Source organism: Periplaneta americana, chromosome 11, assembly GCF_040183065.1.
Source record: "Periplaneta americana isolate PAMFEO1 chromosome 11, P.americana_PAMFEO1_priV1, whole genome shotgun sequence".
Classification (NCBI taxonomy): Eukaryota; Metazoa; Arthropoda; class Insecta; order Blattodea; family Blattidae; genus Periplaneta; species Periplaneta americana.
This window is the reverse complement of record NC_091127.1, coordinates 74,003,723-74,030,075: the sequence shown is the minus strand read 5'-3', so window position 1 is coordinate 74,030,075 and position 26,353 is coordinate 74,003,723. Positions and strand designations below refer to the sequence as shown.

The window sequence follows — 26,353 nt, the reverse complement described above, 5'->3', positions numbered from 1 at the left end:
CGGTCTTCGGACAGTTGACTAAACAACAACAATGCACGTTGTATTATTAAGAGATATTTTACTTCTACAGTCAGTGTCAGCGTCTTTGGCGCGTGTCTGAGTAAAAAGCCAGTCAGTGAGCACTTGTTGCTAGTTCAGCTGAGAACGATACCATCCAACACGTCTCGTCAGCAATCTGCCCACTGCGTCAAAGGCAAGACACTCGTACTTCGCCTTTCGGGGGTGTCCTTGAGTACACTGTCCAGTCAGAGGCATCTATTGTCACTTCGACTGAGAATGGTACCACCTCCTAAACAAATGTGACGTCAGCAATCTGCCAATCACAGTTGTCAGCTTTCTCGCCCACATTTTGTGGTAAAGATAAGATACTTGCTCTCAACGATCCCATTACTTATTTCACACACCAGAAACGGTGGTACTGGCTACATCCTTAATGCTATGCTGTGGATTGAATCGTCCCACTGCTGCTAAGGAGTATTTATATGTTGCGGATTGCTCGACGCGTTCCTACTAAGGCTGGGCGCATACAGGAAGAGACGAGACAGCTTGAGAAGTGTCATTTTTGTTAGAGACCGTCTCGAGAATAAAGTTAACATGGTTTGCTATGGATCAGCCGCACATAGGTAGAGACACTTGTCTCAGGCTGTCAGAGACTGTTTGAGGCAAAACAGTGAAGATGTCTGGAATTACGTCTCGTCTCGAGGAAACTAGAGACAGTCCAATTTGCGCATGCGCGTACTTCTGCTTTCATTATTTCATATTATCAGCGTTAAGAAGTATCGGAAGGAGATTCAGATTAAATTTGATTTCAGTGTCATTGTCGTGCACCAGTATTACAGTGGAATTAGATAGTCAAAACTTTGTAAAATCATTCCTGTGAAATTGAAGAATTTCCTATGATCGTCTCGAAGTTCGTCTAAAAAATATGTAAGGTTCTTCTTTTGGTATATATATAATTTATTTCCAAGAAATAGTCTGCCCAGGCATCCTGGGTTGCCAAAAACACAGAATAATACACATATAAGAATAGTAACGATTACAGTAAAATAGATGAGTCAAATTGAAATGTGAACTAGGAGCTTAAATTTAAGAAATAATCAATTTGTACATATATTTGTAACAATCACACACTAACGAATAGAAAAATGGGGGGGGGGATTATGATATTCCGCATAAATGATTTTTCAGAATTGCCACAGACCCTTTAATGGTTGAAGTAATTATTTTTGGAATGATGTCACGGATTCCAAATGTTTTGATAGTGTTTACAGTTGATTGTGGGATGGTGCCCCTCGCTCCGATCATTAAACCATGTACTTCCCAGGTGCCTTCCATCTGATATTTTTCTCGAAAATACGGAATAGTAGGCTCATAAATTTGTTGTTTCTCTTTGTTGACCTCGGATGGTTGGGTCTGGCTTATCTCAAATCTAACAGTTGGGTCCAGTATAAAGCCTTTACTATTAGTCTTGTCTAGAGCCACGATGTCCGCTCTTCTAATTCCGCCGCCTTCAGACGCAACGCAGTGCACCTCTTCATGGACCTCGAAGGATCTTTTTATAAGGGCCTGTGCTATTAGTTTTCGGATGTTATGATGGCGTGAATTTCTCAGGAGTTCTCCATGCTGACAGGATTCTAGGACGTGTGCTAAGGTTTCAATCTTGTTGCAGTATCTGCAACAGAAACCGTCCAAGGATCTCCCATGAAGACTTCTCACTGGAGCTACGTTAGCATTCATCTTAATTGCGTCCCGCCATTCAGAGGAAGACAGGCCCTCCTTAGAAAAAATCCATTTATTTCCGGGAATATATTCTTGATATAAAATAACATCTTTTTCCTTATGTGGAAGCGCGCACCATTTGTCGTACTCTTGTTTCCTAAGATTTTGTCGTAGTTTATGGACATTGATGTTACTTATATCCAGATCTTCAGGTGGAATTTTTAACTTCCTTGAACAGACTTTCTTTTCTGCTGCGATGTTCCTTGTAGAAACGACAAGAGGATTTGAGGTTCTCAATAATGTGTTGCAAATATTGAGATGGTGTAAATATGCTTCCCATTGAGCTTTGAAAAGGCTGAGACCCTTGTATTTACGTTCGGTGTACAACATCGCGTCGGGCGTGTCTCCTGGCAAACATAAAATTTCCTTCACCGAACTTTTAATTAACTTACCCACATCTTCGAGAAACCGGTCAGAAAGCTGGTGAAGGGGAGCATTTTGAAGAAGATAGAATGTATCCAAAACTTACGAACTGGCTTCTCGTCAAAACACAGCATGTAATGATACAGAGTGTCCCAAATTGCTGTACACACATTTTGAAACACTATTTCTCAGCAACGAGGTGAGACAGAAATACGATTTTTGCGGTTTTGTACACTCCGCCACAGTACACTCCAAAAACGACGTACAACAGAGCGACATAACAACTGGATTGTTGGTAATGGAATATCATTGCAGGCATGTTCAATCTGAACTCTAAGTTCCTCTAGTGTTTGTGGTTTTGTGGCGTACATTCTGTCCTTTAGAGCTCCCCATAGAGAGAAGTCTGGAGGGGTGAAATCCGGAGATCGAGGCGGGAACTCCGCAGCACTTCCTCTTCGTCTTATCCATCTCTGGGTGTCTTCATTTAGTGCGTGGACAAGTCTCGCAATGTAAGGCTTCCATTTTTGAGCTCGCAAAATTCGATGAACACTGGATTTGCTGATACCAATCTCTCGAGAACATTGCCGCATTGACTTCTTTGGGGATTGTTCAAAAGCCTGCATGGCTGCATCAACACTCTCGTTATCGGTGGAACTTCTCTTTCTTCCGCACCGCCCCTTTCAACACATCTTGCACCGTTTCGTCGACTTCAAACTTGTCTCGGATTCTTGTGATAGTTAACCTTGTTGGTGGTTTTCGCTGAACATTCTTCACTTTCCAATAACATTTCAGTATCCACTTACGTTCATCGAACGATAATTGCACTGCATGATTGTTTATAATTTGAATCATAAATCACAAAAATCGTATTTCTATCTCATTTATTTGCTGTGGAATAGTATTTGAAAGAGTGTATACATCAATTTGGGACACACTGTATAATATAATAGGCACGTCTTCATAATGGCATGCCGCAATGACTGAAACTGAGAGAAGCAAGAAATTTGTCTTGAGCCTCTTTGTCTCTGACAGTCACGTCTCTTCCTGTGTGCGCCCAACCTAAGGAACAAGACGAGCGTAGAAATGAGTTTTCTTTATCCTACTCTATTTCCGTAACGATCAGGGTTATCTAATTTTGTAAAGCAATTTTCATGGTTGTCTTTAGTATTTATTTCATGCATAAGTTAAAAGATTTGTCCACGCAGCTATGATTTGTGTCTCTGGTACTTACTATTTCAATATTATCTGCAAAATATGATGATTGGAAGTACCATGTACATCGACTCGATTACCAATCTTACAGCAAAGCATCACTACTGTTTTGTGATTGATTGAATTATTAGTTCTGACGTGTAGAAGCTTAATAGGCTGAAGTTACCAAGCTTATAAGTGAGTTATAACTTTTCGTCGTTTTCATTTCGTCTACGTGAAAATATTGCTAATGACAGCATTTAATGAGATTGTTTCCAGCTTACGTTTAAGTTGTCGTTTCGAATAAGATCCAACTCTTAAGAAGAAGGAAGCCGAACCCAATTTATGTATCGAATATAGGTACGTTATTTCCCTCACTTCGCTGTCGGCATGTTGGTCCATTCACACAAGCGTTCAGATCGATAATGGTAATATATAGCCTAAGCGCACAGTTTATGTCAAAATGGTGTTATTGAGCTCTTCGCTGCCATTACTGTGAACAGTGTTGGTGTTCAGAAAACTATAGGGATAAACTGATGATATATGATCAGAATCAATGGTAGAATAAAGTACAGATAAAGTACATATTCCCTTTTTAAAAGTCGTTCATTTATCGCAAATCATATTTCTAAGCATTCAATTGGAGTTTGGTGTAGATTTTGTCGCTGGAATTTGTTTTCTGTACAATAATCACAACCAATTTTTGATACTACTACTGCTATTACTACTAATATTACTTCTACTACTACTGCTGTGACTACTACTACTACTAACTTACTACAAGTACTGCTACTACTACCGCTACTATTACTACTACTGCTACTATTACTGACACAACTAGACTATTACTACTACAAGTATTACTGCTGCTGCTGCTGTTACTACTACTGCTACTACTAATACATACTGCTACCACTTTTAGTAATATTGCTACTGCTACTATATTACTAATACTATTATTGCTGCTGCTACTACTAATACTACTACTACTACTACTACTACTACTACTACAAGTACTGCTACTATTACAGCTACAATTACTATTACTGCTACTACTATTACTACTACAAGTATTATTGCTGCTCCTGCTACTACTGCTAATACATACTGCTACTGCTACTATATTACTAATACTACTATTGCTACTGCTGCTACTTTTACTACTACTACTAATACTTCTACTACTACAAGTACTACAAGTACTACTACTACTACTACTACTACAAGTACTGCTACTATTACTATTACTGCTACTACTACTGATACTACTACTACAAGTATTACTTCTGCTGCTGTTGCTACTACTGCTACTACTAATGCATACTGCTACCACTTCTAGTAATATTGCTACTGCTACTATATTACTAATACTATTATTGCTACTGCTACTACTACTACTACTACTACCGCTACTATTACTACTACTGCTACTATTACTGACACCACTATTACTACAAGTATTGCTACTACTACTACTACCGCTACTATTACTACTACTGCTACTATTACTACAAGTATTACTGCTGCTGCTGTTACTACTACTGCTACCACTAATACATACTGCTACCACTTCTAGTAATATTGCTACTGCTACTATATTACTAATATTATTATTGCTACTGCTGCTACTTTTACTACTATTACTACTATTATTGCTTCTACTACTACTATTACTACTAATATTATTATTTCTTCTACTACTACTATTACTGCTACTACTACTGCTGCTGCTGCTACTTCTATTATTACTGATACTATTACTATTAATAATATTATTACTAGTACTGCTAGTATTGCTACTGCTACTATTACTAGTATTTTGCAATTGTTACTAGTATTACTATTGCTACTGTTACTACTATTATTATTGCTACTGTTACTAGTATTACTATTTCTACTGTTACTACTATTACTATTGCTACTGTTACTAGTATTACTATTGCTACTGTTACTAGTATTACTATTCCTATTGTCACTACTACTATCATTTATAGTATTATTTACTACTGATACTTCTCCTAGTAATATTGCTACTGCTACTACTACTATTACTACTACTAATATTGTTATTACTTATACTACTATTGCTACTATTAAAATGATGAAAATATTAAGACGCTTAAAATCTATGACTTCAAGAGTTGTGCCTAACGAGAAACCAAGGAGTTGATGATTGCCATATGTTAGAATTGCCTCCTGCGTAGCTCTGGATTAACTGTATAGTCTCGTGATCTGGGGTGTGGAATCGTGCTTGGTTCGAACCCCGCTTGAGTTCTGTACCTAGCTGTGTTTCTTCCGTCACCAATTCAAGTAACGCTAAATAACCTCGCAGTTGAACGTCGTTGAACGTCGTTAAACAGACTATTAAAGAGTAGAAGTTTTGCAAAATCTTCATGTATCGGTACTGAATTGGGAAGGAAAACGTAGCAGATAACAAAATAATGCCAAAGGTGTGTAGCAGAGGCAAAGAACGTAATACAATAATACAATTATTGAATATCACAGCTTGACGTGACACAGTAACTTGTATGGATTGCATTCCGAGACACAATCGTATTTCAAGAATTTACACTGATGCCAAGCTACGTATGGGATGGCAGAACATTATAGGCCTATAGTGCTTCTCACAGGCTGATGGGGGCAGATAAGAAAGTTATTTTTTTTTTCATTCATCATGTTAATAATGTCAAAGAAGTCCTTATACAAATTTTGGCCACTCGACAGCAATTACGAGGGCCGTAAAAAATTAATTCGCCAGGAGTTTTAACAAATAGAAAACACGATTTCATTGGAAAAAATTAGTGGAACACACAAAGCAATTGTTGAGATATTATTCAACATATTCCCCACCGGAATTGAGACATTTGTCCTATCATGGGACCGACAGAGAGGTGCAGACGGCTGTCAAACGCTGGTTCCGATCCCAGGCGGCTGACTTCTACGACACAAGGATACAAAAATTTATCCCATGGTATGACATATGTCTTAATTCCAGTGGAGGATATGTTGACAAATAGCGCAACAATTGCTGTATCTATTTCAATAAATCTTACCATGTAGTTGTGCTTTTTTCTGTAAAAGGCCCCAGGGAAAATCACTTTCTGGACGGCCTCGTAATTGCGGTCGAGTGGCCAAAATTTGTATAAGCACTTCTTTTGACATTATTAACATGGTGGAAGAAAGAAAAATTAACTTTTTTATCTGCTCCCACCAGAATGTTTGCTTGTCAGCGAACGTTCCGGAATTCTTGTCGATCGACTAATTGCAGGTCCCCCTCGCTACCGCCACTGCTTGCATCCTCGAATTCAAGGCGCTTCGTCGAATTGAAACTTGTATTATGCTAAATTAATTAATTTAATAAGTTTTCAAAATTGACTGCCCCTGGTTTATTAATAATAACAACAAAAGATGCCGATTTGACTATTTTTACAAGCTCGTCTTCTCTTATCTGCATGATTAGTGATTCTCCTAATGTTTAGCTTATTTCATCACTTCTGACTGGCGTTTATGTTATTCTACATGGATCAGCTGTTGTGTAAAGAGGGAAAGAGAGATAAGCACTTAGAGAACACCACGTGAAAACTGCATTGTTGGTGAATCCCCTTTCCCCGAAATTAGCTGTGCCAGTCTGTTTTGGTAGAATTCAGTAGAAGCACGTAACGAGTCAGCTAAAATAACTGCAGTTCATTAAGTTGTGTTTTGCAATAATTACTTCTTCAGTGCGCGAACGTGTAGTCTACGCATTTTTAAAACGTAGATATGGAATAAGAAATCGTGTGGCAGAACAAGGGAAAACTTTAGACATAAAAATTTATTTCCTCGACGCTGACTGTCATTATCAGAGCCCTGGATTTACTAATTTCGCTCGAGCATGAGAAAGCGATCATGTAGTTGGCTCTTAAACCGCTAGATGGTGCGAGTGTACGAGGCTTTATCGCTCGCCACTAAATTTAGAGCGAGTGATGCTCGAGACGAGCGAAACACATTCGTGAGAATTTTTCCAGTATATATAGATTGGGGAAATTAGTCTAGTTGTGGAGACTAAACTTTTAAGCTATCAAAAGTGATGTGTGGGGAAAATTTGTTACAGAAGGAACATTATTTAATTTCGTTGCTCTCAGTTGTTTTTGTATTACTTTTATTTTTAAACGAAAGACACAATTTAATACGGTATCAATTCTTGTATAATTTCTATTTTTGTTATCCAAAGACGTAATTTAATATAGAAATTATTTAAGTTTCGTGTAGTGCAAAATATACAATTAATTTTCATTGACCATTACACTTTTACTACGTCATACTACTTTTGACTAATTAAAATGGTACGTGTTTCAACCAATCATGGCTGCTTATCCTAAAATTTTTATCACCTCTCTAGCATTTGTTTCTTTATTTGCCAATATTGTACTTTCAATAATTATACCTTTTAAAATGATTCATGTTTATTTCATCATCCTTAATTAAAACTTTTCTATAATTTATCTTGTTTATGTTATTTAGGTCATGTTATAGCTTCTTCTGTATGAAATTATGGATAGTCAAGTATCAGAGATTGTTATATATATATGTCGATAATTGAAGTGCAATGCAACTCTTTTAATAAAAATTAAACTGAAAGAACAAATCCTTCTTGACCAGTAATCGGTCATAGAGCTCAATGAAGACTGTATAGTTGGCACAACTGGTAACAAGACAACAGCTAATCATAACACATTACTGCCATCTAGCGGAATATAGTACAATAATATATAGGGTGTTAAAAATAACGTTTACAACGTTTCAGGGATGAAACATCTGTTTTAAGTGACAAAACTTTAGCAGATGCGCCGTTTTGCCGCTAGATGGCCTGAAGGAATAGATGACTTAACTTCCGTCACAACACACGCTGGTTAGTTCTGTTTGTGCACGACCACCTTGTAGGGCCTTGTCTGTTGCCTAACAGCCTCCATGGTGATAATTATTTTGTTTTTCTACGCGACGTCCTACCAGAACTTTTAGAAAATATCCCATTGAACATCAGAGAACGAATATGGTTTCAGCATGACGGTGCCTCTCCACACTTTGATCGTCGTATCAGGAACCACCTAAATGCTATCCCCGATCGCTGGATTGGCAGGGGTGGGCCGGTACCGTGGCCACCTCGGTCACCGGACCTAACCCCACTGGATTTCTTTTTGTGGGGAGACGTGAAATGTTTTGTGTATTAGACACCGATCGATACGGCAGAAGACTTAGTTGCTCGCGTTGTTGAAGTTGCACATGTTATTAGAGACAATGTTGGACTTTTTGAGCGGTGCAGACACTCCATAATACGAAGGTACCAGTTGTGCAATGCTTTCTATGAACGGCAGTTTGAACATCACATCTAAAATGACAATATGTCTTGTTCTTTATGGAATATACTAACACTTACGTACACAATAAAGGGCGCATCTACCAAAATTTTGTCACTTACAAAAGATATTTGTTTTTACCTCCTCTATTACCCCTGAAAAGTTGTAAACGTTACTTCTTAACATCATGTATTTTCAAGACAGTTTAGTATTTTAGTAACTCAATTAATATTTTATTGTATTACAGTAATTTATTTCGTCTAATCTTTATATACTTTCTTCTAATCGTGTAATAATCAATTAAATCTCACTCGAGTTTTGATAAATCAAAACCTGTATTGAGATTGCTTTAGTTAAAACACTTAAAAAACGAGAAAAATGTCAAACTGAGCACAAAATGTGGTAAATATAATGGCAAGTCAAAACGAACGTAAATATTATATTACTTTATCCTTCATATTCTCACAGAACATGTTGTTTGTTGTTTAGTCAACAGTCCGAAGACAGGTCTGAATCTCACAAGTGATACAACATGGCATCACTTATAGCCCTAGCTAATTCATTAGGTCACAGTAAGGAGTACTGTAGGCTGTGTGCTTTTCCGAGTAAAAATTTAAATGATTTCCGGTTGCTTGGAGAAAATATCTTTTTATGCGAGCATAATTCGCTCGTTAACACGGTTTAGAGCGCTCTTCCTCGAAGGAAATGTCCTCGAATGCGGGACCTTCGAACAAATATGAACGAGCGAAACATTTACATTGCAGTACTCTGGTCACTATACTCTGAGTAGCGGAACATACAAAAAATATCTTGGACTTCAAACTTCTAGTTCGCTAGTGACTAGAATTAGATAAAAGTGATCATATTTCTTCCTCTACGTTTTCATTTAATGGTTACATCTTGTTTTCTTTCAGTTCCAAGAAGAAAGCACCACAATCGGAGGATAGTACATCGCAAATGGTACCTCGAATAAGAGTGACAGAGTACTTGGAGAATGGTGATTCCGAGGTAAGCGTGGCTATGTACGTAGGTCCGCCCTACATGAAATCATTGCACAAATATGATACTTCACGGTGATCAACTTGGTATGAGAATATTTGACGTTCTGGAACATGTAGTTGAAGGGTTGATAGCAAAAACCGGACAAGTCCAAAAATTCAAATTTTGAGCAGTACAGTTCTCTTCACTTCATTTCAAGCGGCATCTATTGACATAACAAGTTTCTACAAAAACCGGATTTGTGCCAAAGAAATGAGAGTTTCAAAATGTAGCGTTTCTGCAAAAAGCTAATTAGTCCAACGTCTTTCTAGTACAATATGAACAAGTCACAAACTTATCCGGTTCTTGTTAGAAAATATCATGAAGACGGCATTAGTGTTGTCTTCTTTTGTTTCATCGCTATATATTATTAGCTGTTACTGTCGGTATTATTGGTTAAATATTTAGTTTTACAAATAATGATCATCAAAATGAACCAGATCCAAATATGCAATGACCAAAGAAGGGAAAGAGAAAAGATGGAAGACAAAATAAGAAATGCCTAAGTTGAAGGTTAAGAACATATAAATCATGTTGGGAAACTGATTCCAAGGCGTGTGGAAACAGCTGTAATAATAATAATTTAAATAATAATAATAATAATAATAATAATAATAATAATAATAGAATAGAATTAGAATAATTATTTTTCGGTTCTTGATATAATTATCTGACGTGCCAAGAATTCAAAGACTGAAAGACACAAATTTAGAAAGAGAGAAATGTAAAGATAACAATATTGTTTTCTTGTTCAAGAAATCATTCCAACGTTAAGTTTTTAATTTAATACAACATGTATAAAGTATTTATTTGTTTTATACAAATCTAGTTTCCAGGTAGTAGCTCCCTGTAATGCAGATTTGAATAATTTCAAGGAAAAATTGTTTCGGGGCCGGGTATCGATCCCGGGACCCTTCGCTTAGCGCGCGAACGCTATTTATTTGTTTGTTGATACAGTTGACAATATAGGCCTACTCTTTCTCAATAATGTGTACATATATACAATTTTCTGCAAAAAGTGAATATGTCGAAATGTTTTTGTTTCCAAGAAATCATATAAAAGAGAACAGTGAAACTTTTTACCAAAGTAGATAGATATATCAAGGGTTCAGAACCATAATGGGCCAAGCGCCATTTACTAAAACCGTAAAGAACAAGGGTTAAAATGAAGTTATTACCATAATTCAATGAAAACATATAGCAAGTAATATAAAGTATACACATTCAAACTAAATGATATGTCAATCTTCATTAAACTATGGTATTCACTTAACTTTAACCCTTGCTTTATCCGTTTTTAATAAATGGCGCTTGGCCCTCTATGGCTCTGAACCCTTTATATGAGATACCTATATAAAATATGCCAGATTATTATACTGTATGAGAAAAGTGTGACAGTTTTTTTCTTTTTCTGAAAAATTAATATTTCGGATTTGTACGATATTTGCTATCAAAACTTCATTATTTTAAAAGTATATACATTTTTCAGTGTTAAATTACATTTTATATATTAAATATCGTGGGTTATAGTCATTTTATTTTGACATTATTCAAAGTATAGAGATGCGTTACAGTATATACCTTGATCCAGAAAATGATTCCATATTGTCATTGAAGTATGTTTGTTTCCTTCATCTCTGTTACCCAAGGAGTTAAAATCAGTAACAAAAATAAACGTTTTCGATTTTCCTTATTCTTTATCTGAAGAAAAAAGTTGAATTGCGATATTTCGTTAATTATTTGCATTATAAAAATGCGGTAAACATTATTCAAATTTTATTTAGTTTAATTTCTGCTACACTTTAGTCTACTGTTCCATAAAAAATAAAATTTTCTGTTCAAAATATTCTTTCTTCTAATTAATATTCATTATATACAGGCCACATTTGTGAACGCTTATGTACCCATAAATTTACCGAAAACAGCTTATCAGTACCGTCAACGGGGGTAACATTGGCCCATTAAGGGTAACTTTGGCCCAACAAAGAATATATATTTTCATTGTTATATCTCCACAAAATGTGATATATCTTAGCAGCCTCAACTATACTGTGTAGATGGCAACTCCTGTCAGTATTTTGTGAGAGATATAACAATTCAAATATGTAATTTCTGTTGGGCCAAAGTTATCCTTAACGGGCCAATGTTACCCCCGTTGACGGTATAGTACAGGAGATAAAATTATAAGGTGGTAGTTTTAAGTGCCTCACTCTGTATACATCTTGTTTTTAATGTATTCGTGCATTAATTAATATGTTGTGTATATGTATATTTTTTTCCTTTCACTTCTTAATCATTTGTTCACTTATTTATTACTTCTTTCTTCATTTTTGTTCACTTCATTCTTCTGCAGTCACTTCTCTTATTGCTTCGTTCACCTCATGAATTTCTTCAATCATATCATTCTTTGATTAAATTAATTCATTCCTTCATTCGTTATATTCACATATAATCTTTTGCGCCTTACATTTAGGCCTTTATATGTCCGTTCCTCCCTTCTTTCACTTCTTCAGTCTCATCTGTCTTTGTTTACTCATTCGCATCTTCATTTATTCGATCATTATATAATCGCCCATTTATTTAATAATTAATTTTTAATGCACTGATTTAATTATTCCCCTCATTTACTTATATCTTCTCTCACACATTGGCAACACAACATTTTAATTAATACCATTTAATTTATTTTCCTACATGCTTCACTTATTTATTAATTACTTCATGTATTCATTCGTTTCTTTATTGACTTGTCTCTCTTCTTTCATTCGTTCTTTTAATCAAACACAAATATTTTAATTATTTAGAATTTTTTTTCTTATTTCTCCTATCACCAACCAATTATTTAATACAATACCGGTAATAAAATTTTAATCTTGATAGTTGGACAAGGAGCGACACATTAATTTCGGTCTTTCAGATAGTGATTAATCCAGATTTTGATACTTTTCCAGGCTCTGTCAGCATTAGACATGTGCGAGGACATTTTGAAGGATACGCCTCAATTTTTGGGAACAATCAAATTTTCCGTGACGTACGATGCAGAGACTTCTGTCCTTAAGGTTCAAGTTATAGAGGTATGTATTTCGTATAGGTCTCGCATGCAGGGATTACCGACGATAGGAATGCGAACGAAACAATGCAATAAGGAAGAGCGGGCGACAGGAAAGGTCACGAGATAGCTTGAATGATATTCAAGAGTACAGTTGGAAGAGAAATGACATGGATAGAATCAGTATTGCATTGTGATAGTTACATTATGGTTTTACTTTCAGTTCCATCGCATGTGAATACGTGTCTTGCTTCAAGTGCGTTTATTTTATTATGTAGTGATGGAGCGTTCCCCTCGCAGAGTATCATTATTTTATTTGTAAACATGTTGCGGGTTTAATTCACTTCAGATTTTCCTCTTGCTACGCTCTTTATTTCCACAGGCGATGTCCCCATATTTTTATCTTCTTGGAAGAGGCAGTAATTCCATCGGCCCGCACCTTTCGCTCCCTCGGTGTGCCTACATAAACACGTCAAAACAGACAGTAACGCCACCACTGCTTTTCGGTAATCGTTTCTTGCGCGACCTATACCAGCTTGCCATTTTATTTTACAGGGTATTAGACATAGAGGTATGTACTTCATGACATGTAGTGCGGTCCTATAAATCGGTCCCCAAGGAACAAGTGCTTCTTGATGTATAGTGAGGTCGTATGACTTCTGTCTTTAAGAAGTTATAGAAATACATACTTCTCGATGTGCAGTACAATCCTGCGACTTATGTCCTGAACTTACAAGTCACAGAAATAAGTGTTTCTTGATGAGCAATAAGATTCTGCAACTTCTAACATCAAGAACAGGTCACAGGGATACACAGTACGACTGATTTATTTTACGAGAAAAATCTCACTATCAGGAGGGATTTAACCCGTAGCCAGTTGCTTTACGAACTGATCCTTCCAGCCGCCAGGAACAGAAATCATTATCTCAGATAAAGAATGAAGACAGTGTCTTTCAAACCGAACATGAAGTCCCCAGATGTATACAGACTCAGAGATTTCTGCAATCTTCTCTTAATTAATATTACGTGGAAATAATTGCACTACCACACGAGGTCAGGAAAACAACATTAATATTTAAATTGTTATTGATTGATGCATACACATTTACCTCTCTTCACGTAGTTGAAACGTAAAAATAACAAGTTTTCGAAGTATTATACGTTCTCTAGATGACTGTTCAAGTAGCTACTTAACTAAGATCCATATCCAATATCGAAGAAAACTAATGCCAAGTAATGTAACGAATTCAGGATTATCAGCTTCATTTCACACTCAGTGAAAATTCTTCTGCGAATACTGAATCTGCGTTTATATTCTAAGATGGAAGAACAGTTGGAAGAAAAACAGTTTCGCTTCAGGAAGGGAAAAGGTACGAGAGATGCAATTGGACTACTACGAACAATCGGCGAAAGATACCTCAAGAAGAATAAAGATGTGTGTAGTATTTGTGGACCTAGAAAATGCGTTTGACAGAGTCGATTGGAATAAACTGACGGGGATTCTAAAGAAATTGGCGTGGATTGGAAAGGAAGGTTGCTGTTCAGTAACCTTCATATGAAATGAGTCAAAGTAAGGATAAGAGAAGAAATATCAGAAGGAAGCGAAATAGGGAGAAGAGTACGACAAAGATGCCCTTTATCATCTACCCTGTTCAACATCTACTTGGAGGATTTGGTGCAGAACTGTTTTCAGAACATGGGAGGAGTGATAATAGGAGGAAGAAGAATAAAGTGCATAAGATGTGCTGATGATATGGCTTTGTTAGCAGAAAAGGATATGATACTAAGGGATATGCTACTGGAGCTAAATGATAGCTGTGAGCAGTATGGAATGAATATAAGTGCCAACAAGACGAAGACCATAGTCATGGGAAGAAAAGTAAAGAAGGTAAACTTGCGAATTCTAAATGAGGCAGTAGAGCAAGTGGACAGCTTGAAATACTTGGGGTGTACTACAAGCAGTAAAATGAGCTGCTGCCAAGAAGTCAAAAGGAGGATAGCAATGGTCAAGGAAGCTTTTAATAGAAAAAAGAGCATCTTCTGCGGACGCTGGAGAAAGGACTAAGGAAGAGACTAGTAAAGTGCTTTGTATGGAGTGTAGTACTTTATAAGGGGCAGAAACATTTACGATGAAGTGAAGAGAAACGACTAGAAATATTTGAAATGTGTATATGAAGAAGGATGGAGCGTGTGTAATGAACAGAGATAATAAGAAATGAAGCTGTGTTGGAAAGAGTGGGTGAAGTAAGAATGATGCTGAAACTGATCGGTAAGAGGAAAAGAAACTGGCTGGGTAAATGGTTGAGAATAAATTGCCTTCTGAAAAATGCACTGGAAGGAAGAAGAGTTCGGGGCAGAAGAAGATTTCAGATGACAGATGACAGTAATATATATATGGATCATATGCGGAGGCTAAAAGGAAGGCAGAAAATAGGAGAGAATGCCGGGTTTGCACTCAAAGACCTGTCCTTGGCCAGAACACTATGAATGAATGAATATTGATATGGAAGTAAAAATAAAGCCTGTTTGAAAGAAAGTCCCAATTTTGTACGCAAATTTCGTAGGTATAGCTAGTGTTCTGAATTACATTCTAGATTTTTTCATTGCCATTCTCACTCAACTTCACAGTTAGCCTACTCAGTTCTGATCTGGCAAGCTCTCATTAATCTCTGGACTTTGAAAGCGGTATTAAATGGAGAATAAGGTTTATCAATATCTCTGATTGAGGTTTTGTCTGATATGTAGGGTAAAGTTGCCTTATTTCGTGATACTCCTAATTCCGTGATTTTTCACTGAATGTCACGGGATTGGATATCTTACTAGGAAGTTCACCTATGTTTCAAAAGTAGCTGAAAGTTGCACTCTTTCGAGAAAGATGTCTGGCGCTATCGTCGAGCGGCAAAGCTTTGACTGACATTCAATTTTAAAAAAGTATCACGGGACTAGGAGTATCATAGGCAACTTTACCCTACATCTATTAATAGGCAGTAGGCCTACATCTCAGTTGATGATGTGAACAAATTTTTATTTGTATACATTTGAAGTCTGATTAGTGTAATATGTTACTAGTCAGGGATATATAAAATGGAGGGGGAAGGATCTGGTCATCCTACCCCAATACCTCTTGGCTTAGTTGCCACATGAGTATTGCCTTATTGGTGTCACTTTTGAGGTTCAAACCTGTCTTCGGACAGTTCACTAAACAAAAATGCAACAACAACAGACCTCTAATATATTCAGCTTTCATCTCGGAAGTCCTTGATTTGTTTTCGAAATAGCTTCTATTCTTCCAAATAGCTTCTTTTCTTAAAACAATGTTTGATTTGTGTTTATCAATAAAATGCAGCGCGCTTGGTTTGTACACAAATCCAATAACTGCATTCAACCAATATTTGCACTTTTACGCCATTTTTTTTTTACTGTTACAGGCTGACCGCCTTCCAGAATGCGACACAATTGTGATAACCTGCGACCCTTACGTCAAAGTGTCCCTTCTCCCAGAAAGGAATCAAGAATTTCAGACCAGAGTAAGGAAAGGAACCTTCCATCCGAAATGGATGGATATTTTCTATTTCGATGGTGAGTTATTCGCAGTAATGAAGTAGGTCTTATGATGACTTAATAAAATTCTAGCATTGACACCGCAAGGGCATATTGCATAGTCCAAAAGAAATAATTTTCTAGACGTGATATTTTTATTAGGCTATATTTGTACCCAAGTTCCTCGCCATAACGTCATGGTCTAAGGCATCATGCCTAGGACTTGCATTACGGAATGAGCGCTGGTTCGAGTCCTCACGTAGAAGAAATTTTCTCATGAAATTTCGGTCAGGTATGGGACCGGTAGCCACCCAGCATCATGTTGAATTTGGGTAGCTGCGATAGGTAGCGAAATACTGTTTCGAAAACTAGCTATAACGGCTGGAGAAATCATCGTGCTAACCAGACGTTACCCTCGTTCTGGTTGGATATTCGTTCATTTCTGTTCAGGTATGTGAACGTGACGTCAGCAATTGACTGGTCGGTCTAGGCCCTTCATAGGATATCGCACCATGGATTATTATTATTATTATTATTATTATTATTATTATTATTATTATTATTATTATTATTATTATTATTATTATTATTATTTAGAAACAGAATTTTTAGGAACGTTAATAACTTATGTTTTGTAAGACTACATTATGTCTCTATTACCTATGGATAACAGAGGCTTTACATTTGCAGTAATATTTTGGTAAGAAAATAATGTAATTTTCTATTTTGGTTTTGGGTTTCTAGCGATAAAGCTAATATTTCCCGTCTTTTTCAATATCAAGTAATTTAATTTTCGGGAATAATAAATACATCTTTCGTTACTTTGTAGATAAAGAAAAGAGGAGAGAGAAAGAACTACGCCCTCTCTGGGAAAATAAATCGCACACTGTGGGTAAACAAAAGGAAAGAAAAGATTATGCTACTTCCGTTGCTTTAATAGAAAGAATATTATTATTGCTTATTAAAGCAACGGAAGTAGCATAATCTTTTCTTTCCTTTTGTTTACCCACAGTGTGTAATTTGTTTTCCCAGAGAGAATGTAGTCCTTTCTCTCTCCTCTCTTCTTTATCTACAAAATAACGAAAGATGTATTTATTATTCCCAAAAATTAATTTACTGAAAAAGACGGGAAATATTAGCTTTATTGCTAGAAATCCAAAACAAAATAGAAAATTACATTAATTTTATACCAAAATATTACTGCAAATGTAAAGCCTCTGTTATCTATACGTAATAGAGACATAATGTAGTCTTACAAAACATAATACAGAGGTTAGCCTGCCTGGAGAGAAATAAAAAATAGGTTGCAGCCGCCAAATTACTCTTCAAGGAACGACCACTCATATAAATTGAGGGAAAGAAGACAGAGGACGGACACTGGAAAGTTTTCTTTTCTCAATCGTACTATCAGGGACTGGAATGCTTTACCTGCAGACTTACTAAAGGCTTTACCAATAACCAAAAATGTATTTAAAAATAGGCTTAAGGACTTTACTAATAGACGGTAATTATACACAGTATTTGAAGGGTGTAAATGATATTTTGTTATTGAAGTGTTGTATCAGTGAAGAATTATGTTGTGTCAGTGAAGTGTGTTGCGGCAGTGAAGTGTGTTGTGTAAGTGAAACGTGTTCCTGTCAGTGAAGCTTTATAGTTTATAGTGGCAGTGCAAAGTATTTGAACAGTGAAATGTTTTTGAAGTGTTAGTGAAATCAGGATAGAATCAGTGAAATGTGTCGTAGTTCCAGTGCAGTGAGTGAGTTGACAGCTAAATGAGTGTAGTGTTGAAAGGTACTTGTGCAGATATGAACATATCATACTCGTGGGTTTTAGTTCGAACTTAGGTTTAAGATACAAATTAGATTTAATTCAAATGTTATTTTAAGTGATCGTGCTTCATTTAATTTAGGATGTTCCCTGTTATTATTATTATTATTATTATTATTATTATTATTATTATTATAATAAATTATTGTTAGTATTAATTATTAGTATTATTATTAATTGTATTTTTAATTAATAAGTTTATTATTGTCATTATTGAGTGTAATTAGTTACCACTGCCACCGGGTATATACCCATTGCAGTGTGAATAAATATATATATATATACATACATACATATGTTATTAACGTTCCTAAAAATTCTGTTTCTCAATAATAATAATAATAATAATAATAATAATAATAATAATAATAATAATAATAATAATACTCCATGGTGCGATATCCCATGAAGGGCCTAGACCAGCTATTGGATAGGATGTAATAAAATAATTACGGTACGTCTGAAATATACATATTCACTAATTACTTATAAAAATGCAATTGAGAGAATTACCGTCACTGGCAGTGAGTTAGCAGGGGCGATGTATGTTTTTTCTGGAGTGAGGAAATACTCTCACGCCATTTTCCCTAAAAATCACTTTCTGTTCCCTTCATTCAATTTGATTCTCAACAAAACATAGAATAAATAAATAGCTCGCCTTCTTGTTGCTTAAATTTAAACGTGAATATTGTGGGAACAGTCATACAAATACGGACTGATTTCTTTCATATTTCATGTTTACTGTGGAATAATATGATCTTGCGTTGTTACTGCTCGCATTTTAAAGTACCGGTATTGCATATAGTTGTGAAGGCATATTACTGAACAAATTTATCAACTCAGTATCCACGGAATATATCCTTGAGAGTGAACTGGATATGGAATATAAACTCAAAACATATAATAAAAGGAATGGAATAATAATGAACAATTATGACAATACTACAATATGTAAGAAAAACAGTAGTATTCGCATATCTCATAATGAAGTGTGGAAGTTAAATTAAAGAGATATACAGTGCTTTGAAGAAGCATTCCAGATGAGAATTTTAAGAATTTTACTTTGATTATATCGCAAAACAATAAGGAATGAAATGTGAATAAAATAAGGGTTATATTTTAAATAAAGTTGTGGCAAATATACTGTCCATTGTTTTATATATCGAATATGTCCTTTTCATAGAGCAAGAAATACGTTCCAGATATTAAAATTTATCTAAATTATGCGTAGAAAAATAAATAATGTAAATTCTATGTATTTGATAATTGAAGCTCGTAAAAGAATACAAGTGATAGATATAACCTATACACTGGAAGAATAATTTGACAAGATTTTCCACGACTTGTAATAAAATGGCAGTAGAATACTGAGTCTGATCTATCTGCAAACGAAAGTATAACTGAATGATAATATACTGTCATTGGGATGGAAATACAAAGAGAACGAGCAGATAAAGAAATTTGGAACATACATTGGGCGAATTGTACAGAGAACTCCCTTTTTACGGAGAGAGATATTAATTTTACAAAATAATCATTCTTCTATTTCACTTCAAACACTAATATTCTTTTATGATGAAATTTTAGATTATGAGTTATAATTCTATAGATATTAATTTTAGATAAAAATGGAAAATTTTATTTTGTAGTTTTGGTTCGACTTGAGCTAATTTTGTAAAGTAGGAATAATTAATTTTAATATCTCTAAGCCCTAAAATTTCTGCTGATAAATTTTAGGTTGAAGATTAATTTATTTAAATAACAATTACTTTGCCTGACGAAAACGTTTTTGGAGTCACTGTCTATATCATTTATTTATTACAAAATCGTTTATTTATTAGTAAGTCAAAATTATTGTTGTATTTTAAAATAAAGCACTTCATGTTTTTTAGCAGAATGATTATGTCTCACATAATTTTGAAATAAATTGCCCCGTAGATATTGAATGTGAACAGAAATATTTAAGTAGAATTTGCTGTACACAGACAAAAAAGGATATAAACTTAGAGTTATACCAATCTCCAAACATCATTTGAAGGGTTCAGAACCATAGTGGGCCAAGCGCCATTTACTAAAACCATAGAAAGCAATGGTTAAAATGAAGTTATTACCATAATTCAATGGAAACATATAGCAAGTAATATAAATTATACACATTAAAACTAAATGATATGATAATCTGCATTAAACTATGGTATTCATTTAATTTTAACCCTTGCTTTCTCCGCTTTTAATAAATGGCACTTGGCCCACTATGGCTCTGAACCCTTTATTTGTTATAGAAGCTGCAGACCTGTCGAAAGGCCTCTGCTGTTAATAGAGGATTAGCAACGCTTTATTATTAATTATGCTCGTATGTTACATATTTACACAGTTTTATCGAACTTAGAACATACATTGACAAGACAAAAGTCTATAATTATAACTACACTGAAATATTTGATATAGTTTCTGAGTATGAACAAAACAAAATTACTAACAATGAAATTTTAAATACATTTTCAAGTGCTGAAATGAGAAACGAACAACTCCGCGATGATCCATAATAACGAAATTGAAGACATAGCATATAAGGGTCTAAGTGCCACTTTAATGAAAATTTTGTTTTTACTGGAAGAATAACTTATGTACATAAGTAAATAACAAATGTAGAATCAAAGTCCAGACTCTTTCCTATATCGTTTTATTAGACGTTCATAGATAGCGGGACGTGTTATGTTCCGAAGCTTCAACGTGGGTTAAGACTCGTTTTTCTCTAAAGTTTGTAAATGGTACTTAGATCCTTATTTACTTCACTCACGTTCATCAAACTAAGCTATGACGAGAGCCTAGACAGCATAAACAAAATATTTATATGTTTAAACTTTTAATATTCAAATTAATTAACCAATTATTTAACATCTAATAACTTTAAAAATTCCATCGTGATCATTTTGTTCCCAATATAATGATTTATTACACTTTAAAATTGAAAAATAAATAGGCATAACACTTCCTAAAAAAATTGCATGAAATTTGATAAGTATAATTCCTAATAATAAAAAATTAAGAAATGAACAGGTTATGCAAGTGACTCCTTAAAAGCGAGAAATAAGTTTTAAAAGTGATGGAATTTGCGTATTGTAAATATCAATCGGTTCGGAATCAAATGTTTATTGCAACAGCATAGACATTTTTAGTAGTCCCTTCCAAACGCCCAGGTCTCCTTCAAAATTTAAGTTATAGAGAATTACACGATACTCACTAGATCAGCGAGAATGACGGGTGAATCTGTACACACTGTGGCTTGGAAAAGTATGTGTCAGACATGTCATTCATACCGCCTTTGGGAGGAAGCGAACCAGCAAACTTGGAATAAAGTGCGGGGTTCTTTTTAATATGGGGTACTCTACAGAAGTAGCAATTCCCAATGAGCGACACCCACCAATATTGCAGACACACTTTTCAACTACAATATACTTACAGTATATTGATTGCTGTCTGTATTCTTAATCACAATTGTTTATACAAACGTGACATAATTATATATCATAGAAACAAAATGTAAATAGGGAAAAAACAGAAAAAACCATCCCTCTAAAGTATAATGGTATCCACATGGAAACAAACTGTTATTATGTACAGAAGATACAGCCATTTCAAACTAGGAATTTAGTTTAAAATAACGTAACATATGGACAAAATTGAAGAGTTGAGAGCCACAGTGGGCCAAGCTCCATTTATTAAAAACGGAGAAAGTAAGGGTTAAAGTTAAGTGAATACCATAATTCAATAATGATTGACATAATATTTAGTTTTAATGTGCACACTGTATATTATTTTCTATATGTTTCATTGAATTATGGTAAGCACTTAATTTTAACCCTTGGTTTCTCCGATTTTAATGTATGGCGCTTGGCCCACTATGGCTCTTACCCCTTCAATTATGGCTCTGAAAACTGCCTTTCTAAATCTAAAAAAAAAAAAAAAAGTTTTAAGTAATGTTATACGTGTACCAAATTCGGACGAAATCGGCTTAGGGTCTTTCTTGTTGGGGAAATAATTATGGAATGGAACAGTATGGAGAGTAATATTCATTGTAAGACTTGTTTATTTTGTATAGAGTATCTCCACCATGAATGAGGGTGTGCTAAAACGAAACATTCTATTTTTCAGGTCTATCTATACAAAAACTGCAGCACCAAGTATTGCAGTTGTTTGTGTATGATTATGATACGATCTCAAGGGATGATCCCATAGGAGCCGTCCTACTTCCGTTCAGTGAGGTAGATTCGTTTCTCAGGACTAAGAGTGGTTTTCAACACTTTGCAATATTATGTGTTCTTCGCTTATCAGTTTTTGACAGACGGGAAAAACTAAAACATAATATCCAATCCACGGTTTCACTTCTATTTGACGCATATGGCTTCTAATGACTAAATAGCTATTGCAACGTATATTTCTCTTCTCTTTCAACACTAAATAACTATTGCAACGTATGTTTCTCTTCTCTTTCAACACTCAAAGCAGTGATCACTATTACCATATCAGAAACGGCCGGAAGTGGTGGGTGGATGTGGGGATTGCTGTCCATATACGACAATGCTTTCCATCGTGAAATGCTAATTAAAGGCGTTTTTTCTACCAGCATTTAGTTATCTCCCCGTTCGCTGTAATCATAATGCTGTTTCCCACGTGACATCCAGACGAACAGGATTGCTTAAAACTCGCAGAGCCGGGAGCGTGCCATGCAGCGCCTGGAACTTGATCCCTGGGCCGTTTTCCCTAAGCGGGCTGAAAGGAGAGGTGGAGAGTTTAACCACAGACTACTATATACAGTCACGAAGCTTGAGTTTTGAGGGTGCTAGAAACAATAGACTGTGACGGTACTATTTTGCATTGCCTGTAATGAGGTGATATTAGCGATCCTAGTGGTGAGCAACTATCTAATGTTTGCATATTTACTACGTATTGAACTTCGCGACTGTATATACTAGACTGTGGTTTAACTTTGATTGGGACGACCAAGAAATATGAACTAGTGGGAGGAACCCCCGCGTTCAGACGCCCCTTCCGGTAAAATCAACTACAATTCTGTGTGCGTGTTGCTTAGAACTTTATTTTCGTATTTTAACTCTTTTCTGTTAAACTTCGCTTTTATTGTACTCTGCAGCAAGCTTATCTATGAAAAGTGTGTGGCAATAAAATCGTCCATCTGGACACGAATAGCAGCGCTTTGTTAAAAATGTCTGTGCCTAGAATTCCATTACAATATACGAGTCTATTTACGAGAAGATAACATAACTAAATTCATCGTCATCATCACCATCATCTTTTTCATTTTCTTCTTCTTTATCACCACCACCACAATCATCATCGCTATATTCTCATTGGTGTCAGGATTAACTGAGTCATTAATAAATCTTTTCTGTGACCTCCCACATCGTGGTTCTTCGCTTTGAACAATATTTGAAAACTTATTTTGGAATTGTAAGCATGAGCGTCGTTAGAAGGAAGTTTTCTCACCTAATAATATCCTGTGCTATGCCAATGTACTATCTTCACTGTAACGCGAAAAACAGTTTGGATTATTTAAAATATAAAAGTAGCATTAATAAAACAGATCTATCAATTCTCCCGTATATAATTTTGACATTGTTCAGACTAGGAAAAGGCAGCAATATGTTCTATCTTGCTGGGGTACCTTGCACTCCTTCCAATATACGCTGCATGAACTAGTTAAGAGGATTGTAGCAGTGAATATTGTGAGAGGGGTAAGGTCATGCACGAACTAAAGACACACGAATGTAATAGAATACGACTGGCGTACATGATGTCTGATGCTATTCATAGACATTTCGGTAGCCCGCGCTACGAGCGTGCTAAACTAGCCCCGGCTATCGACTGATTACTTGTACGGGATTCATATCATATCGCTAACACTGGTTTATGAATACGAAAAACGTTACTTCACTGATCATCCACCGGAAGCCCGCGCTAAGAATGTCTATGAATGCGGAAATTAAAATTATAACTCGAACTGTAAGACCTATGCATTCAATTTAACCCAGATTGAGCGCAAACAAAATTAATTGTAAAGAAACTGTTTGAAGTTTTATAACGCATAACTAACAAGCAGGATTAAATTACAATAATCTCTTTTCAAAAAGAGACTGAGACACATCTAACTAGGTAATACGGTACATATTATTCGCAGTAATGCAGAACAATAATATTTTCTTTGTAAAAACGAAACATAATAATCGAAATAATATAATTAATTTCTCGTAATTAAAATAAACGTTCCTTTTCTGTTTCAAGAAAGTGTGATCAGTAAATATTAACTCACCAGATGGACATTATTATGATAATTTTCTGGATTTTTTGAATTCTCATTTTTGCAACCAGTTTTTCGATTTTCGGATGCAGCGACTGGCGAAGCGACATTTTTCTTCAGACTGTGCGTTAAGTTTGTTTCTGACAGTTAAGTTCTGCATTTTGATTTTGCTATTTTCATTAAAGAAGTATGTTGATCCAAACATACACATTGACTTACGTGCAGCAAGTCTATTCGGTCTTGGGAATTCGGTATGTGAAAAAATCGTTATAAAAATGACTTGTCACACTGGACTCTAAAAAGTTAATTCCATTTGATGTAGAATTGGAACGTCTTTTGAGCGTAATACTTTTCCCACACAAGTTTTATGTTGTAGAATAAAATTAATTGATATTGCTCATTTGTTACACCAGCGACAGATTTCATCGCAATGACTCCACATTGAATTCCCCCTACTATACCGCAACCTGCTACACTTGCATTTAGAAAGTAGTTGTACACTGGCGGTCACAGATATCTGACCTTCAGTTTTTTGTTCGTGTAAGCGAACTTTCTAATCACGGGATAAGTCAGAACCAAAGATGTAATAAACACTAGTTCTCAATAGGTGACACTATTATTGGGAAGGTAAAAATGTGTTGGGGGGGGGGAAATGATGATGTAGATTAAGTATAAATTATTGTCATAATTTACAGTATCAGAGATTTCCCGTTAACCATAGTACTTTTTACAATCATTAGAAGGGGATGAAAGTTTGAATTCTATAATGCGGGTATATTTATTTACTATTGGCGACACTGATTTTTAGCGTCGTCATCTATTTATAAAAATAATAACTAAAGAATACACACTTACACAAACAAATTATAGATCATTATCAATTTGTAGGGATCAGGTATCTTTGAACGCTAGTGTACGTGTCTCGTACTCGCTGCACATACGTCACAAGTAGGCTGACTTATCTAGGACCGCTCTATATTATGAAACAAGGTCGTAAGACACCGTCATACGAAAGGAACATATTCTAGACTCTTTACTTGCTCCCAATATTAGTTAGTATTTGTCAAAAGATCAGACCATATTTACTGAGTTGGGGTCCAAGGCGGCAAATCCGCAGTGGCGGTAAAAATTTCAGAAACAATCAAGTTGAAAATAAATTGTTGATATTTTCCTATTCCTCAGATAGTAGCATATGTTAAATATTGTTTTTTCATTCCACTTTTTCACAGTTTGACTGCTAAATGTCTAATATTTGTATATGTTAGTTAATGGAGGCACAAACTTTTTTCGGGTTCATGCGCTACATCTTGTCGTATCCAGTGATCACTAGGGCTAAGAATTGTATGCCGTTACATTGCGCTTCATGCGCCTCTGACTTTAGGTACCAGTACGTAATTGCGTTGGGGTGGGGGAGTTCAGTGTATTTCGTTCAGCAATGAACTTTAGTTGATCGGTTACATTACCACCGAATACTGCTATTCGTAACAGGCAACATTTAACGTCCTGTAAAGAAGAATAATAGCAAGAAGTCGAGGACGAAATTTGTGACTTAATTTCAAATGATGACATTTGTAATAATGATACAGATTTTGAGATAAATAATGCTTGTGTAAAATATTTCAAATATTCCCCCATTTGTTTCTGCAGAAATGGAACGAAGTTTCTCTAGATGTAAGGCTGTGTTTTCTAGCAACAGGCAATCATTCTCCTTTGAAAATTTGAAAATGCGGTTTGTTATTCATGCAACAATATATGAAATGAAAAATTATTTAAAACAAAAACGTAATACACTATCATATTAACATAGTGAAATAATAAGGCTGGTACTTGTCAATGTCATATTAAGTGTATTTTCTACAGACATATAATAGCATGTAGTCAATGATATTGTGACGAACCGATTAGTTGAAACACGAA

General features: G+C 35.4%; 1 protein-coding gene across 1 annotated transcript in view; it reads left to right on the top strand.

The window, feature by feature from the left end:
- Nucleotides 1-26,353, top strand: part of LOC138709095 (synaptotagmin-7-like) — a 64,655-nt gene that overhangs the window by 26,463 nt on the left and 11,839 nt on the right. Inside the window, exons 3-6 of the mRNA XM_069839619.1 lie at nt 9,581-9,674; nt 12,656-12,778; nt 16,182-16,332; nt 22,276-22,385. Of these exons, the coding sequence (XP_069695720.1) occupies nt 9,581-9,674; nt 12,656-12,778; nt 16,182-16,332; nt 22,276-22,385 (478 nt within the window). The remainder of the gene's footprint in view (nt 1-9,580; nt 9,675-12,655; nt 12,779-16,181; nt 16,333-22,275; nt 22,386-26,353) is intronic.